This window comes from Berghia stephanieae, chromosome 1 (genome assembly GCF_034508935.2).
Source record: "Berghia stephanieae isolate SIO BIC M18660-M18661 chromosome 1, UCSD_Bste_1.3, whole genome shotgun sequence".
NCBI classification, from domain to species: Eukaryota; Metazoa; Mollusca; class Gastropoda; order Nudibranchia; family Aeolidiidae; genus Berghia; species Berghia stephanieae.
In genome coordinates this window covers 36,909,800-36,928,363 of record NC_088360.1, presented here as the reverse complement: position 1 = coordinate 36,928,363, position 18,564 = coordinate 36,909,800, and the positions used below count along the sequence as shown (strand labels likewise).

Sequence of the window (18,564 nt, the reverse complement as noted above, 5' to 3'; positions counted from 1 at the left end):
TATACAGATGATGTTGCAGTGCCTGGATTCATTTTCTTAAACATGTCGTTACAAGTTGCAATTATAATTTATATACTGTGGTGGTTTTCTCTGTGCTGATGCACTGCGAGTACTTTAAATGTGAATGAACAATAGCTGTGCAATATAATTTGGTTGTATCTTTGCAGTCCTACATATTAAATGCTGGACTAGTGTCACTTGTTAGCTTCTGTGTCCTGTGCTTATTTTAGACTTAATACATTATTGGTGATATTTATAAAAGAATTGAAATAAATAATTTTTAAAATGAATGCCCGGTAAGTGTTTCAGACTGACTTTGCTATTTTTGGTCTGTTAATGTTGTTGTTGTTGTTGTTGTTGTAACAAAAGTAAGAGGGATAACGTCTTACTTATGTCACGTTAACGGGAGCTTTCATACCTACGTCCACATAATATGTGCAGGTATCATAACTGAACGCAATTTTGGGCTTGTTTTCTGGTTGTACTATGATTATTATCATTCCCCCACAAGTACCCGTACGAAATAAAAATTTAAAAAAACTGAAGCGGACCTTCAAAACTATTTGTTAACAATGCGTGTAGTATTTTATTTTTTAAAACGAAGTTCTAACTCTACAAATTCAACAACATTGAGTATAATTCATGCTGGTATTGTTTACATATTATGAATACTAAATATAGTCTACGTGGAAATACTCAATGATTGACCATATATTTATGACCTGTAGTTGAGTGCTCATTGTCCATCTCTAAATACAATTGAAGATTATGTGTTCTTATTTTAGATATTCAATTCATAAATTCACGATATTCGTTTTTATTTTCATTTTCTAAATTGGGTGAGATTTATCGATTCACATTACAAGAAAAAAAACATAAAAGGACCAAGAAAAAAAAAGGAAAAAACAAAGCAAAAACTTTTCGGCTTCTTTTACTTTTATCTAACAAGGTGTGTCGATGGCCATTCTCCTGTACTTTTGGATCCTGCGAAAAGTGTAGCTGCCTTAATCTCTTTGTTGAAGGCTGATGAATAATTTTGAGTCAGAAATGTTCTGACTTAAGTATTCTGTTGGGTTTTTTATTTTTATTTTTGTGTTTGTTTTCGGATTTTTGTTTTTGTTTGTATTTTTTTTTTTTTTTTGTTTTGTTTTTAAGCTTTTATATTCATTTTTGTTCAATAGCTTTTACATTCTACCACTTCGAGTACAAAATATTAATGTTGGATTCTATTGTATTGCTCCCGAAAATAAAATAGAAAAGGATTTGTTAAGTTGCACTCTCACAATATTATATATGAACAATTTAATGTTTAATATTCAATTTCCAATTCACTGGTCTTTTATATACCATATCGTTGTATTGCACACGGTTGGAAACCAGATTGACATGTTTGCACATCCTTTAAACATTGTTAAGTTTGAAATGCTGTATACAGAGACATAACACGTTTTTAAAAAATCAGTTTGGTCAGAAAATTTTTGTTTTAAGATCGATCGATTTAGATTGTCCCCAGCCCTTCAAAACGTTAAGACTTCCAAAAGAACCCTCAGGTTTGAGACATTTTGAAAAGTTTGGGGTAATCTAAATCGATTGATGTTTGAGTAAAAGTTTTTTGGCCAAAATTGGGGAAAATATTGTCTTCTAGTCAGTGTAGGACAGTGAAGGCGTCGGAGGCAATAATTATCAGTTTGCATTATTCTATTTGTATAGGGACAAAGCGAGGTCCTTGACCTAAGCCTAATTGGAATTTCAGTTTGACTTGTCAACACGTAGCCATGTCACATTAGAATGATGGTAACTAAATTTTACCATGATAAACTCGGGTCTGTCTAACTAAATTTTACCATGATAAACTCGGGTCAGTTTTTTTTTTTTTTTATTTTACTTATGATGTATTTTAATGCTACATCATTTAGGTTAGCTAGATCTTGGAGATAATATTGCATGAAATGGTGGTTGACATGTAACTATCATATCATTATTGCCATTACTACTACTACTAGTAGTACTACTACTACTGCTACTACTACTACTACTACTACTACTACTACTACTACTACTACTACTACTACTACTACTACCACTACTACTACTACTACTACTACTACTACTACTACTACTACTACTACTACTACTACTACTACTACTACTACTACTACAACACAATGAATGTCATCCTTTAAAAAAAAAATATTTGGAGCGCTTTCTAATGTGTTTTCACATTCACCAGGCTATTACCACGATATGCCTGTTACTGTGTGTGGCATTGTTTGTCATCAGAACTAACGCTCCCGATTTATTTTATAATTAACGAAATAATTTGTCACCATACCGGTCATGTGAGTTTGAGGAGGCAATATTCTTTTATTGCGATCGAGACCCCAGGCTTTCGTGGCGTTTATACCAAATGGTGTGTGCCAAAGGACACAAACCTGACCAGGTGCTGAAAGCAATCACTTGATATATTGTCTTTTATTGATGACGGATTGTAGCCTGTTTGAAAAGAAAAGTTAAAATTAAAAATTAGAAAAAACAAACTCTTTTAGGAAGAACTCAATATATCATTATGGGGGGCATCCTCATGAGTTATGTAATAGAAAAGAATTATCTTATCGCATCGTACAAGAGCTAATAGGTTTTTTAAACATTTGAAGGCTCTGTGAAAAAAATTTTTTAATGTTTGCAAAACTATTGTCATCTGCTTTTGGTGGAAAGTTCTCTCCGTTAATGCTAATCTAGATATAAACACATTGACTTCAGTAAGTATTGGCGTCTGTCCAATGTATACAACGATGTTTCAATTTCCTCCCAAGGTTAAACGTAGGTATCTAGACGACGCCTGTAATTAGCGTGTAACAAAATATTTGAAATTGATTAATTTCATTTACTTTGTAGCCTTAACTGAATGTCTTTAGTAATCTTAAAATACTTTATATCTCGAGTTTCCCATTTATTATTTTTTTTAAAAATCATTTTTGAAAGTTTAGTCAATAGCAAATGAAAGCTTTACACATTTTGTAGATAAACTCTACCCTTTTCTTTGAGTTTCTGTTCATGTCATGAATTTAGCTCTCCTGTCCTCTGCTCCACTAGAAAAGGATGTGATATATCTTTTTATAAAAATCATTTCCTTAATAGAGGTAAAGTGTACGCCTCTCCCGTCTCAACGGATTTCGTGCATGTTCATCGACATTCCACGCTATGTTCTTTTGATAAATGAAAAGAAAAATTGTGCATCAAACATAAAATGATGTGAAATGCAAACTTAATGTGTATGATTGCTCCGTCTGTTTGTCTCGTTGTCTGTTTATCTCTTTGAAGGCGTATATAATGGACTGTTTACCTGGTTCTTTCGTGTTCTCAAGATGTTATCATCCAATGACTTAAGGGGAAAAGTAATAGAGAAATCACACGTTCGATTTGGATTGAGCTGTGAGGGAGAAGCAGACATTCTTTTTATTGCACCGTTATGGAATTTATCATTAAAGATATGATAAATGATATATAAAACATTATCGTGACTAGAAAGTTCCATTGCTTGTCACCAATAGTTGAGAATTTGTTCTATTACACCATGAAGCATGCGAACAGTACACATTACTACAATGTAATACATATAGTTAATCTAATCTTTATAGAAAGAAAGATGAGCAAACGTCTTAGCTGATAATATTATGCCTTACGGTTTTTATTTTATGTTATTTTTATCTATTTTTATATTTTGAAATATATTCATGAGTTCAAAGTGTTACTGGATGGATGAACCTTTTTCATTGGGTCGACGTAAGGAGCCTAACTGCGAGGATCGTGATTCTATTCATATCAGATTACTGATATTATTGTCAATTTTATTATTCACCTTGGAGGCGGTAATGTATTGTTATGTGTTTGTTCACAAGCCGTATCATGGAATAATGGAATCTGGTTTACAAAGGGGAAATAGGGGACTATTGCCATCTGAGCGTATGGGGCAATTTATGACTTTACACCCGTGTTGTAGATGTTAGTGACTTGCTTGGAGGTCTGCTTAGTCGAGGGTACAGTTGTAATGTTAATATCAAGGAATTGCAAGTTTTTGAAAGTTGAATTTATAGTATATAAAGTATTCTAAATTGTCCAAAGGTAGTGCATTCGCATGGTTCCATCAGTTTAGACTAGTTGTACTTCTCAATGCTCTTTTCTCCTAGATTTACTCATGTTTTATAACTAGCTATGCCCTTATATTACCTCTCACTGCACTTTTACACCCGAGTCAAGTGGGGAAATATGGTTTTGGTTTTTTACATTGTGTCATTACGCAGTGGGAGAAATAGTTATCGTTTTCTTTACTTTATTTTAACAGGTCATGCATGCGTATTTCCACTTACTTTACTTAATCACAAGACAAATGTCGTGAGATGAAGGAAATACGACTCAGATAAAGTAGAAATTTGATTAGTTGATTAACTATTGTGATAAGGCTGTTTGCTGTTTTATGTTCATATTGTTTTTTTTTGAATTTCCGAAATCCTCTCAAAGTTGTAGACTTTCAGGTTTTATGCAACAGCTTGGAATTAAAGCAATGCAAGAAAATTGGTTAATGTTTTGAACAAGGATCATTATGAGCCAAACGACTTAACATTAAAATAATAGGAATTATACTTGTTATAATTCTGCGTTCTCTCCCTCCACCCAACACCCTCTCTCTCTCTCTCTCTCTCTCTCTCTCTCTCTCTCTCTCTCTCTCTCTCTCTCTCTCTCTCTCTGTGTGTGTGTGTGTGTGTGTGTGTATGTAATTGATTTTAAGCTTTGCACTGCATCTCTTCTGACGAGTGTTGTTTGCTAAGACAAAAGTTGTCTTAAACTCAGATCATATACTCTATTTTAGCTCATTCTTTTTTACTGTGTAACTCCAAACACTTCTTCTCTGGTGCTGAAATATACTATTTACAAAATGTTACTCTTCCTTTAACCCCCCCCCCCCCCCCCCCCCCGCGTAAAAAAAAAACTCCCAAAAAAACCCACCATATGGATGTTTTGATTTGTGTTTCTATCGAGATTCAATTATTCAATTATTAACTCAATTGACCACTGAGGCTCTAGTCTCACATCCAAGGCTAAAGGCAAAGGCACCCTCCCATATGAATGTCAAAGTTCGAGGCTTGGAGGAATATTATTGTTTGATTGTGGAAAACTGATAAACATAACATGAATCATGTCATCCCGCAATCTTCTATTGTCATGCATACCGTTATTCATCCTTCTTGTCAACAATCTTGGTTCAAACAAAGACACCCTGCCTTAAACTTTCAATATTTACCTGTTTGCCTAAGGCAAACAGCTCTCAGTAGTCTAAGCCTAAGCAATGCCATCAGAATGGAATACATGCATTATCGTGTCTGGTGACACAAAGTTATATGTGACAGTAATTTCTGCTGACAAAACGCCCAAGATTGTTTCTATAATCGTTCTTTGGTACCAGTTGGCCAATGGTGTGTTCAGCTTAACTTCTAATACTTCAGTCGATTCATTGATTACGGTCATATTATTCTGCGTTGAGGCTTTGTCAAGTAAGGTAGAGCCACAATAGGAAATCAAGCGATTCCCCTTGTATTATTATACCAAATATATTTTATACCCCCCCCCCCCCTTCTCTGTCTCTTCTTCTCACTCCCAATAACCCAAACCACGGGTGTCAAGATGGGACCAGAATTTCTTTTAAAGTAGCAAATTCGGAAAATTACGTTTTCTGTATTTTGTCACGGTGCTGGAGTTAATCCCAGTTTCTTGAACAATTCAGCAGACGTGAATAAATTATGCTTGATACCATCTAGTTTATTGTAGTTTGCATTTGCCAGATCATTTTTAACCTTTCTACCCACCATTGTAAGGTGGACAGTGAGGCTAGACGAGAAAAAAAAATCTGAATGAATCCCTGTTGCGTGTGACCTAATGGTCCCCCCTGACTCATATTATTATAGTGACCAGCAAATTTCGAGTTAAATATTACTTCCATATAAAATGAGTTTGAATGCAGTTTTGCATTACGCTTTTAGCAGTATTAGGAGCAATGGGTTAGTATATATTCATACGTCAAAGCTACTTTCTAATTCTCGACCTCACGAGCTTAAATCATTCACATGTAGAATAATATAATACATATTAAAGCTACCCATGCATTTCATACCTGTCTAGCCTCACCTTGTCTGACTGCATTATTAATGACGCGAAGGAAGAAGCCTAAGGTATACGGCATACACCTACAATCCACACACATTAACCTAGAACTTACTTGACTACAACATATAGGTATTATATGTTTCTTATTACCATAGCATGGATCGTACAGGATAAATTAAATAATTAATGCTCTGTTTAGAAATGGATGTCGCCTGTTAGTGTTAGTGAATTGTGAAAACTTCTCTTCCAAGTGATTCTGTTATTTGGTAAGCCAATCCCATGCAATAGCCCTATTGAATGAATCACTTCTTACTATAATATGCTCGGAATATTGTCAGAATGTAAACAAACGAGAAGTCATTTTTAAAACCTTTTGAAAAAAAGGTTCTGTTTTTGTTTTCGATTTATTGTTTAGTTACGTTTCGTTTTAAACATTTTGGTTAGCCTTTTTTCAGTACATGGGGTAATATAATTATTCCAAAACACAAGAAAGAAGATGAATAAATTAATGTCTGAAATATGTTATAGCATCAGATACGCACTTGTAACCGACAACCACAAGCGCGCGGTCCTCCCCACACAATCGCTGAATGCATTCTCATTAGCAATGACATGATTGACATTATGTAATTACCTACTTTGGTTGATTCAAACCAGGAATGCATCAGTCAAAATGATAGAGGAATAGAACGTAGACACGTACATTAAACATATCCAACGCAAATAGTCTACTCTGTGTCGGTTTTAGTTCTTTTCATATCTCCACAGTTCATCGGTTGGAGGCAGATCGTTTGGAACCCATACATGCTCCTCTTCCCCCCCCCCCCCCCCCCCCCCCCCCCAACTCTTCGCCTCACCTTTGATTAATTGCACCTGCACACTGATTTTGATATAACCCATCCCCATGTTTACCTTTTCTTATTTTAAAAATATATCATCCACAGGATTCAGGTACCATGGGCACTGAGGGGGTTCAAACCTGGGTCAGTCAGTTGACTGCCCTAGCCAGCCATAAGGCAAACAACATCTCGGACTCTGCCAAACTAGCATGGGATGACGGTGAGTGAAGTCCCTACTTGTGCCATTATTTATTGACACGGAAGCAGATTAGATTTTCTATTTTTCTTGTTCTGTTCCCTATATGTACGAAAAGATTAGTGCAATCAAATGTTTGTTAAAATGGCTGACCTGCTATCTTTGCCAAGAATTTAATCTTTACCTTTTGCAACATGATGCTATGTGTGTGGAAGTTTAAGTTAGAAAAAAAAAGATTTTATTTAGAAGAGAACATTGAAAGGTGCAGTTATATGGTTTCATTTCAAAAGCATGCACTGTATTGGAAAATCAATATGTAAAATATTTCTACTAGTGTAACTACACCATTGATTGCACACTTAGTATAATATATGTGTTGTTAAATTAATAATATCTACAGTTTTATTGTGATGGAAAGCATTGATATATTTTTAATGTTAATTCTATGGTAGCCTTTTATCTATTGACTACTATTGTTTATGCCCTTTAGATCTATTGAAACAAATCATTAACTTTGATATGATGAATATATTTTCAACATGTTTTATGTTTTATTCTGAATGATGTGGAACGTGTTTCGTCATGTAATTTTACACATTATAATATTTTGAAATTGTTATGATCTCAATTATTATATAAATGTCCTGACATTGAGGGTTAGGCTGTGGGCAACAGAAAAAAATTGTCAACAAGCCAATTTGTAAACTGCATACTATTTTAAAAGGCTGCTGAATAAAAAGCCCATGTCAGCCCTTTATAAATTTCTGATATGTAAATGTTTCTACTCATTTGACAAGCATACCTGCAATATTCATGATGGATATGTGGTCGCTCTGGAAACTGCCATAAGCTAATGTAAGGGATTTACACCCATTCAATCTTAAACTAACTTAATCAATCCTTGCGACCTTCTAGAGCCAATTTCCTATTTATGTTTTCCTTTTGTTTTTTAATTTCCAGCTAGCGACACATCTTCTGTTACCAAGAAACCACCTCATGGTCTAAGTCGAAAGAGACCAGGCACTGGGCGAAAACTACCTTCCATTCCAACAACAGACAGGAGTCCTGTCAGCAGTGAGCACAGCTCTCATATCGGGGAACAAGACGTGTCAGGTCTAGAGGACAGCATGTCTATCCCATCTACGGAACTACTGCTTCACAATGGCAAAGATGCTGCCACAGCTAATGGCAGGCTTTCACTTTCCCCTGCTAAATCACCCCAGGTGTCTAGTCAGTTTTCCAAATATTCACCTCCAAAAACTGCTGCCACTACCAATGGTCATTTGGTAGACTCTCCCTCTAGCAGTGTTGTTGGGAAAGGAGGAGGGAAAGGTCAGCAAAATGGGTCAAGTAATGTGTCAAGTCCAAACGTTTCTGCCAGGTCACGTGGCAGTGTTGATACAGAGTTACTTCTGCAAGACACAAAAACTGTCATGGCTGCCATGGAAGCCAGAATGGCTAATAAAAAACAATCCAATAATCACAGGGTGGACAATTACCAGGATGATTCTGACACCGATGTGTCCAGTACGGTAGCTATGGTGAATGGGGATGAGAACTATAAACCTACTATGTACAGAAGTCCCAGAGAGGCTCTTTCTAAAAGGCATTATTCAGCATCTGAAGCCTCTAGATCAATTGGTAGTAATAATATTTCATCATCATCTGCTAAAAAGAGTTTGGGGAAATCATACACCCAAGCAACAGCCTCTTCCAAATCTCACTCTGCCTCAGCTTCCCCTCGTAATGTATCTTCTACAAGTTTTACAACAAAGAAATCTGTAGTGTCAGACATACTTAGCAGAGCAGACAGTTTTGATAATGATAGTATCGTGTCCGATGTAGGGTCTGATGCTGGTGATAGCACTGCATCTCGTTCCAGCTCCAAGGGAAAAGGAGCCATGTCCATGACAAAACCTAATAGAGCTTTCCAATTACGTCGTGCCAGAGCTGATAGCACGGATGAACCGACCACACCAAGGTCTGCTAAATCAGCTGGGAAAAGCAGTGTTGGCTCTGCAAGATCAGCCAGTCTTCATAGTACGTCGAGAGTAAGATCATCTGTAGTAGACAGTGGTCGCAGTGAAGCCAGCCTTGGTGCTCAAATTGCTCGTAAAAGTAGAACTAATGAAAAATTAGACAAAACTCGTAGTAGTGGTAACATTTCGAGTTCAAATTTGGAAAGAAATGATGGAGGAAGGCACAGTCTGAGAATCCAACGAGCAAGTTCCTTGACAATTGCACCTCAATCTGCATTAACCTATCCTGGAAAACGTGAAACAACGCCAAAATCTCATTTAAAATCTACCTATTCTAGCAGTTCCAAAGGAAGTCTTTCTATCACGGGTGTCAGCAGTGGAACAAGGCCTCAATCTCAGCCTGGTAGTCGGTCTAACTCACCAAAAGCTGCTGAAAGAATGGCTTGGAAACGCAGGAAGGAATATGATCCTCGCAAAGCAGTTGCAGAAGCCAAGGCCAAAACAAAGGAACCAGGAACTGTGTCATCAGCTTCTTCAACATCATCCATCTCAACCAGATCTAAGCCATCTACGCGTGATAATCTTAAGCGTAGAATGATCCGATCGGCATCTTTTGGTAATTCAGTAAATCTTACCTCTCACGGTCTTGACTCCAACTCCAATGGCCTTGGTTTGCCTGAGAGAAAGGACAGACACAATGATGAGGGATTCCGTAGGGCATTCATGCCTGTACATGGAGCTTCATCTCTACGCAGTGACAGATCTACTCATAGTGCTGACGAAGATGATACAATATCTTCGATAACATCTACTCAGGTAATTTATTTTGATTTACATTATTTATTGTATGTCATGTCCAGTTGACCTCTTATGAGATGACAATGGAGTAAGAGTATAACATTATTTATTTTGTAGAGCATAAAGCCATTCACATCAGGAGTTACGAGGCTAATATTATTTCTTACCTTCCCAATGTACTAGTACAGTAGCTATACATGACAGATCAACAAATTTCATTTTAGAAAAGCAAGTAATCGTTTTTTGATGGCATTGTTGTAATGGAGAATGAGTCAATTTGTTTGAGTGCTTTTCCATTGCAACAGTTCCATTATTTTTCTGGCCAACATGCTATTTATCAGATATGTTAATAAGTTTTGAAGGCAATAAACAACAAATTATGCTTTTATTATGCAATAGTATGCTTTTTCTTCTAGAAAAAAACGCTTATAAAAAAGTCATTGCATTCCAGTAAAAAAGTAAATGAAAATATAACTGTCTATCAGTCGTCCTTATCCTTCTCTTATTCAAACTATTTTCCAAATTATCAATTGTCCTGGCAGTTCATTTAGAGTTTTGGGGGTTGATAATATATAGAATGTTGATGCATGATTTAAGATTTTACTTTTATTTTAATAGTCTATCTATGTTAAATTTAATTAATTGACAATTTAATTTGTATGGTTAAGTAAAATGTGATATTGTTTATTGATGTCTTTTATGCTTTAGTCTTCATGTTTTAAAAGTGTGATAACTCAGTGTTTTTTAACTTTTCATCTGAAAAAGATTTTTCTCTGTGTTTCTAAGTGTCTCTGTTGTTTCACACGAGTGATTATTCTCACTGTTCATTGTTGAATGTTATTAAAATAATACTATTGTGCCCCACTTCTTGACTAATTCATTCACCATGGAACTTCTCTCTTGAATATGTGACTGCTTTAAAATTATTTTAAAAAAAGAAAAGCAATGAGAGGAAATGTTTAATTCATGATGTTTATTGTAAAACAAACAAGTTAACATATATTTTTTCTTTTATAAAACGTATTTTGCCCCGATCAAATTTAGTTATAATCTTTAAATAAAGTAAGTCAAGTCATAAGTATGTAGGAGGATCTTCTTAACTTCACTGATATTGTGATATGGCAAATGTCACTTATCAGAGGACCGCTATGATTTATGTCTTATTGTGATATTGTATATTATTCAAGTTACTCTATACATTTACTTCGCAGTATTAAAATGCTCCTGGGAATTGAGCAGCATGTTATGGCCTTTGTATAAGGGTCTCTTTCATAAAACAGATCACTTTAAAAAAATAAAAGATAGATTGCAATTATAATAGAATAAGGATGAGCTCTATATTACACACACTTTTAATTAAGAAACCCCTCAAATTCACTTTCAACTAATCATGCATGGCTGAAACTACTTTTAACCACATTTGGTGATGTTGACCTTTTTATAGCTTTTTTTTTTCTTTCGGTTAAAGTGATGTACAGGAAATAATGATGGAGACGAATAAGACAACATGATGAAATCCGTGCTTCCATTTTACTGGCAAATTGCTCGATGTATCTCCTCTCCCAGCCATATTTATACATTCTTTAAAAAGTCTTATTTTGTAATGTGTATTTACCATACTTCATGCAATGCTCTGCACCTACTACCACTATACAGGGTCATGGTAGAAATCATGTAGCATCAAACAATGTCAAATCTGCCTTCACCCCTCCACTCATCCTGAACAAGACGGGAAATTCTACATCTCCCGCGCCTATGACTGTAAAAAGAAGGAACAGTCTGAACAGTACCACAGGTTCTCTGAGTCTTTCTGTGGCCCCAGGCCTTTCCAATATGGATTTAGATGAACCCTGCAACACACCAAACAGTCCTAGCAGTCCCCAGGTTTGAACTCCGACCCTTTGCGTTATTCACCATAGCATTATAATGCAAACTACTTATTTATGGCTGTTGTTCTTTTCATACCTTTTTTGATGTATATTTGGCATTATGGCTTATCACAAACCTTTGCGTTTGTTCATTTGTACATAGTAGTTTTCACCGTTGTATCAGCATTGTGATCTTTTCCTTTATGTCATATATCTTCACGTTGCTACAATAATAACCTATCTCAGAGACAGACCAAAATGTTATATATACATTATGTACCTTGGGTGAGGGTTCGGTTTTATGTGTATCACAAAAACAAATTTCGACCAGCAAATTCTCTTCTTGTCATGGCAAAGACTAGGGCTAATTCACCCTGGTCTATCTCAGATAAAGACCAAATCTCAAAACTACAAAAACTAAAATATGCCATTATTGTAGCAACTTGAGATGATGTATTTTCATTACTTAGATGTGCACGCTTCAATTCTTTGTCTGTTGCTTGATTTTGCTATGTTTGTGAAAGACCTGTGTTTTACAGATGGTCACCCTATATATATTGATGTTCAAAGACTTCAACTAAACGCATGCTGTGCAATAATTCATTATATATTTTAATTTAGCCTATTAAACAGAGTTTTATGCTCATTCATGTAGCGCACTTCCACTTTTCACACCCTAATGAATAATCCTGGGGCCCACATTAAATATCATATTTCTCCTCACCGGCCATGTAGAAGTAACTTCTATAATACTGTAAAGAAGGCTTATACTCGTGCTCACACATTCACTGTTCCAAATTAACCAGGGTAGTTTGTGTAAACTGCCTTACCTGAAAACCCAACATCTGGCTAGAAAATTGTACTAGCTTTCGTTGGCCTTACAGTAACCACAGGGCCACATTGTTAAACAACAGCAGCTAAGTTGTAATGAACTCTGTTCTTGATAACTTTAACAATAAAAGAGGAGAACATCAATCGATTCTTATAATCAACAAAAGTATTTAACGGATTTTATTGATACAATTTATACATAGGCCCACATAACGGGTCATCCTTCAGAAAGACCTCGCTAGGTCCCAGGTTTGAGAGTTGTTTTCAATATGAGGGTCATTTAAATTGATCGATATTTGAAGAACAAGTGTTCTGGCCAAATTTTTAAATAATTGTTTTTCTAAAGGACGACAGTTAACTGGTAAATAGCTCTTCTATCTCCCTATGACATTTGTCCTTTCCATATTTCTTTATGACAATTTTTCTAGACTGAAATTGTTTTGCTTGTTTCAATCTTTTCTACCCTGGGTATTTTGCTGAGAAGAAGACAACCGAATTGATTTATCTGTTTGTTAGATTATATATTAAAAGCTAAAACCAACACAGATACAATTTATAATGATTGTTCCAATATATTTTTGATAAAATGTATTTCAGAAACTGTTTTAGCACGTAAAATTTTACAGTAATGCTCAAATGAATCAATTATTCCTGTTTATTTCTGATGCCTTACTCATGATGATTATTCATTTCACTGTCCAAACTTATGTCTATGTGTGTTTGTGTGTGTGTGTTTGTTTGTTTGTTTTTTTTAGAGGGGGTGGGGTTTCTTCTCAGCAACACGAAAGAAAAGATAAACATTTCTCATATTTCATTTTCGTTTCTCTATTTTATTTAACCTTCTATTTTTTAATTATGAAAGGATCCGTGTTAGCTTTAAATCGAGACGAAACTGTACAGATAATATATCTCATTTAAATTATCATAAAAATCTGTATAATATAACCTTTTGACATAATTTATCAACATTTTTTTCAGAAACAAAATTATTATCGTGACTTCATAGTGAAAAGCATCAGTACACTGTCATTATAGAATCATGGAAAAAGAATATTTTTTATTGTCTTTGAATCATAAGCCTTGTTTGATCTGAGCTTCTTGAAATAAATTCCAACCTCTTTCTTAACTTTTCATGATTTATTTATTCTTTTTATGTTCAAAAGTCAATATTCATTTAGATCTATGAATACTGCTAGAGCAATAAGATTCTTTTGTTTTCTGGATCCTCAAAATCATGACATTTTCTCTTTTTTTTCCTTTGATTATAATTACTTTCTCGATTTCAAAAGCATTACCTCTTTACTTTTTTTATATATTTATTTGTTTATTTGCTTTTGTTTGTTTGATTTTGTTTTTTATTTGTTTTGTTGGGTTTTTTTGTTTGTTTTTTTTTGGTTGCGTTTTTTTTAAATTTTATGTTTCCAAGTTTCTCTTTAAATTTCTCTATAAATATTTACATTTTGATGTTCTCACCCCTATACAGTTGTTAGAAAGTAATGTGTATATAAATATATCATGATCATCTCTTCCGCAATAATATTAGTTTTCATCTCAAAATTTCATAAAGGCTACGTAGTTTGGAGTTAGATGAACTCAAAGCCTATCGGTGAAATAAGAATGTTTATTTAATTGTATATATAAGTTGATATTGTCATTAACCCTTTATTGTTTTGTTTTTTACTTTTGCTTTCATTTTGGTTAACCCTAATGAGCACTGTTTTATCATTAATTGATTTATATATAATTAACTGTGTTGCAATAAATGGAACCTTTTTCTTTGTAACAAGAAAACTGGATCAAAATTTTCCAACAGGAGAATTATTCTTGTTGGAACCAAATGTCGACCAATATATCTTTTAGTCAAAATGCAATGAAAAATAATTAATTCTTTGAACTCGATCATGTCAACAACTCTTTTGTTTATCTTTTACTTTCTTTCTGCCCCTTTTCGTTTTGATTTTACCAATTTTGTTCTTGTGTAAAGATATATTTATAGGGATTAACAGAATTTTGGTAATCGCTTAATCGTAGGAATTAAGGGAAGATATATGATTTTTTTTCTTTACCAATAATGGGATATTTTATTTTCGAATAAAACAATTGCTCTTTCGATGAATTGATTTCAATGAAGATCACAGCTTGGTTATTTAAAAGGCATATTGTTTAAGGTCAAATAAACATTGTAAACACTTCTAATCTTGATTCCCATTTATCATCTGTTTGATGTGATTAGAATAGATGCTAATTTATTCATTGTTATAACTAGGGTCTTTCTATTTGATGAGTGCTAAATCTGTAGGGCAAACTTTAGACCAAACATATCTCAATTTTTTCCACTTTACTGTACTCACCTCATGAATTTATCAATGATGTATTTTTTCTCCCTTTCAGACGTCCTATGACAACTTAATAGTATCGTCCATCTACCAATTGTCTTTGAAACTCAGTACCTCAACAGACAAGACTCTACACAGATTAAGGTAAGAAAACTATTAGTTAACGTCATTATGCCCTGGTTCTTCAACCCACATACCTAATGGCATGTATTGTTTTTAAGCTGATTCAGAATAGTATATTGTCATCCACGGAATATTGCATGCATAGCTAAATGCATGCATCAATTATTTGTCTTTGATGGTTTAAAACAGGAGTTAGTATGCTTGAATCTCTATAATTTTTACCCTATAGACTGGAATAAAAAAAAATTATAAAACATTATATTTAATGACTGTTTCTATTGTATCAGTTTTTAGAAAAGATACCTTAATATTTTTTATTTTAAATATATGCTAAGACAGTGGATACTTTTTTTTTGGAATATCCTAAATATATTTGTTCAAAATAATACTTTGTTCGACTTTTTAGTTTAGTGGTTTAACACTGGGCTTGTAACCTTTTTTGTTCTGGGTCCAAATACTGTTATGGGTGATGCAAAGTTCAGTCTTTGGTAAAAGCCCTTAACAAGCATTTTCTCACCATACTTGGATGTAAATTGAGCGCATGAAATCTAACAGCATTGCCTATGTCTTTAAAAAATGTCATTGCACCTTACAGTCAGCATTTGTAGACAGTATTTGAGTGCGTAAGTGGATATTGCAATGTATAAGCTCACTTTTTGCTGTTTTCAATTGACTACTGTATTAACCAAATATGTATTAAGATGTATGTTGGACAGTCTTGTTTGTAATGGTAGCTTTGGCAATGAAAATGACAAACTCTGACCTTTATCACAGAGTTTGAGATGAGAGAAAAACAGCGATTGTTTTAAAAGGACAATTATAGTTTTAATTACCATTATAAAGATTTTCCTGATGGCAGGTATTCCAGGGGTTAATGTGAAATCAATTTTTCTATGTCTGATTTTTGGTGCTAATTGAAGTTAAATTTGCTAATTCTTCTTAAAGCCTAACAAATTAAATGAAGCATTTTGCCTTTGAAACGTTCTTCTTCAAAGTTTCTAATTATATTTGGTTACTTCTTACAGCTTGAATATTTTTACAAATTATTTATTCAGGTAACTTAGTGGAAAATGGTAACACGTTTTTTTTTCTTCAATTTTCTACTTTTCAGAGAAGAGGACAGAGTAACCTTCACCCCTTCTCCCATAGAGGATTTCATGTCTGATGTTGGAAAGAGTGACTTCCCGGCATGGAAATCTGCTAACCAGGAGTTGGCTGGGGTCTTGAAGAATCTCAGAAAGTTGGAAAGACATGTCACGAGTAAGGAATTTCATATTTAATTCAATAATCAATGACCATTTCATTTTACAGAGTTGTGGCAGATTGAATGTGTGTTCATTGCATTAATCGACATCGGCCTGACATCGATGCTGTCTGGATATGTGGGGAAATTTGCAATTACTATATAAATTGAATAAGATGATCTAATACTATGTTATCATTATTCTGTGATGATAATATAATGGTTGAGATGGGGACAGATTTTTTACTTCTTTTTTTTTTTCTTTTCTCGGTACCCCCTTATCCACACTTTTTTTTACCCCTGAGCTGAACATAAAATATTAAGGTTTGGGCTTCTTCTTCTTCTTATGTAAACTGGCTGACTCAGTCAGACTGAACATCACCGTTGATTTTCCAGAATTAGAGCTCTTAAGCGCAAAATAACCAACATTCTTGTGAGCAATCCACCAGTAACTATTAACTGACGCAAGACCATGATATATTATATTGTGTTGTCAGTTTGGCAGATCAGTATCTTTCATCATATTATATATCTTTATATAAATAAAACAAAACAAAACAACAACAAATATATATATATATATATATATATATATATATATATATATATATATATATATATATATATATATATATAATATATATATATACATACATATAATATGATGAAAGATACTGATCTGCCAAACTGTCAACACAAAGCAAAATTATTCAAAGTGTACTATCACTCTTGCTTGCTAATATATTTATTTTTATTTCATTTAATGCCAACCACCAACTATTTTTATTATATGGCAAAAATGTCATTCACATTGATAAACTACCAAATAACTGTCCAAGAATTTAAACAACACATTTCTGGGTGGGGTTCCTGGCCTCCCAGAGTGGGCAGGGAGGCACTTACTGTGTCTTCTTTCCCCCTATATCTGTTTTCCAAATTCCTCTCTGTCTTTGTCTTGGAATGAGATTAGTTTTGTCCTGACCCTGGCCGGAGTCCTTGGCTGGGAGGGATAGAGTCGAATGTCTAGTTATAGTTTTGGGAGATGATATTTTTTACCTTGTAAATCATCTCTCGTTTATGTATTGTTTATTTTTTTGTTTTTTTTTGAAAATATGATTTGTAAACATTTGAGTGTATTCCTCTTAGTGAGGTTTTGTGCTGGAGTCTGGGTGAGATTTTTAGGTGATCTCAAACTAAGTACTTTGATTTGATAGTGTGCTCTTGGATGATCCTATTTGAACCAATTCCCCTTTGTCTTACCTTTTCTACGTGATTCTAAAGAAGAACTAAAGCGCCTAAGTTTGTAATTCTAGAACTTTTTACTATCCCATTTTCTTCCTTTTTACTGGCGCTGATATGACCTTAATATGTTGCAAGTGCCATACAAACTTTAAAAACAAACAAAACAAAAAACAACACATTGAAATCATTTAAACTGATTAAAAGTGATAAGGATTATTTGTCTAATTTTGTTTGATTTCAAAGATTATTTAATAGATTTTATTCGTTAATGAAGATTTTTTTTCACCCTTTTTCTTTTCAGTGATGAACCGAGTGCTGTTTCCTGATGAGGATATGGATTCTGATATGCTTACTGGCCGTGAAAAACAGAAATACTTCCAGGAAATAGAGAGGATCCGGAGTGAGCTGGCAGGTTTTCACCCCATTGATAATCCAAGGAGAGAAGACTATGAGGTAGCCTCACCGGAAATGGAAGAGTTCAGTGAAACGTTTTGATGATTGAATATTTGATTCAGCTTGCATCAATGATTGAATGAATATTTTGAAAAAGAAAAAGATGGAGAAAGAAAGAGAGAGAGAGAGAGAGAGAGAGAGAGAGAGAGAGAGAGAGAGAGAGAGAGAGAGAGAGAGAGAGAGAGAGAGAGAGAGAGAGAGAGAGAGAGAGAGAGAAGCGGGAAGGGAGGGGGGGAGTGAGGATTTGTTTTATTCTGATGTGAGTATATATGCATAATTTTAATTTTTTTATTTATTAATATCTCCACATTCTTTAATAGTTGGGTCTGTGATATAATGGCAGATTTTTGGAGTAATTTTTTAAGAGCGTTGTATCAAGATAATGGCTTAATACCATTTATATATAATAATGAGAATTACCAAAGCCAATCATTCTTTCTCATGGTTTTCGTGTCAAATGGTCACAATTTGTAAGCTCTTGGGAAGGGGATAGTTTT

The 18,564-nt window shown here is 34.2% G+C and overlaps 1 protein-coding gene across 11 annotated transcripts in view; it reads left to right on the top strand.

Annotated features, from left to right (window-relative positions):
- LOC144973295 (uncharacterized) overlaps positions 1 to 18,169 on the top strand; it is a 164,476-nt gene extending 146,307 nt beyond the window's left edge. For 8 of the 11 annotated variants that reach the window (XM_078915621.1, XM_078915613.1, XM_078915605.1 and 5 more), the window contains 6 exons: positions 7,104 to 7,218; positions 8,155 to 9,989; positions 11,628 to 11,855; positions 15,062 to 15,150; positions 16,241 to 16,389; positions 17,916 to 18,169. In XM_078915621.1, coding sequence (XP_078771747.1) covers positions 7,104 to 7,218; positions 8,155 to 9,989; positions 11,628 to 11,855; positions 15,062 to 15,150; positions 16,241 to 16,389; positions 17,916 to 18,109 — 2,610 coding nt within the window. In that variant the 3' untranslated portion in view covers positions 18,110 to 18,169. The remainder of the gene's footprint in view (positions 1 to 7,103; positions 7,219 to 8,154; positions 9,990 to 11,627; positions 11,856 to 15,061; positions 15,151 to 16,240; positions 16,390 to 17,915) is intronic. The other 3 variants (XM_078915641.1, XM_078915633.1, XM_078915626.1) reach the window with 1 other exon arrangement.
- The last annotated feature ends 395 nt before the right edge of the window (positions 18,170 to 18,564 follow it).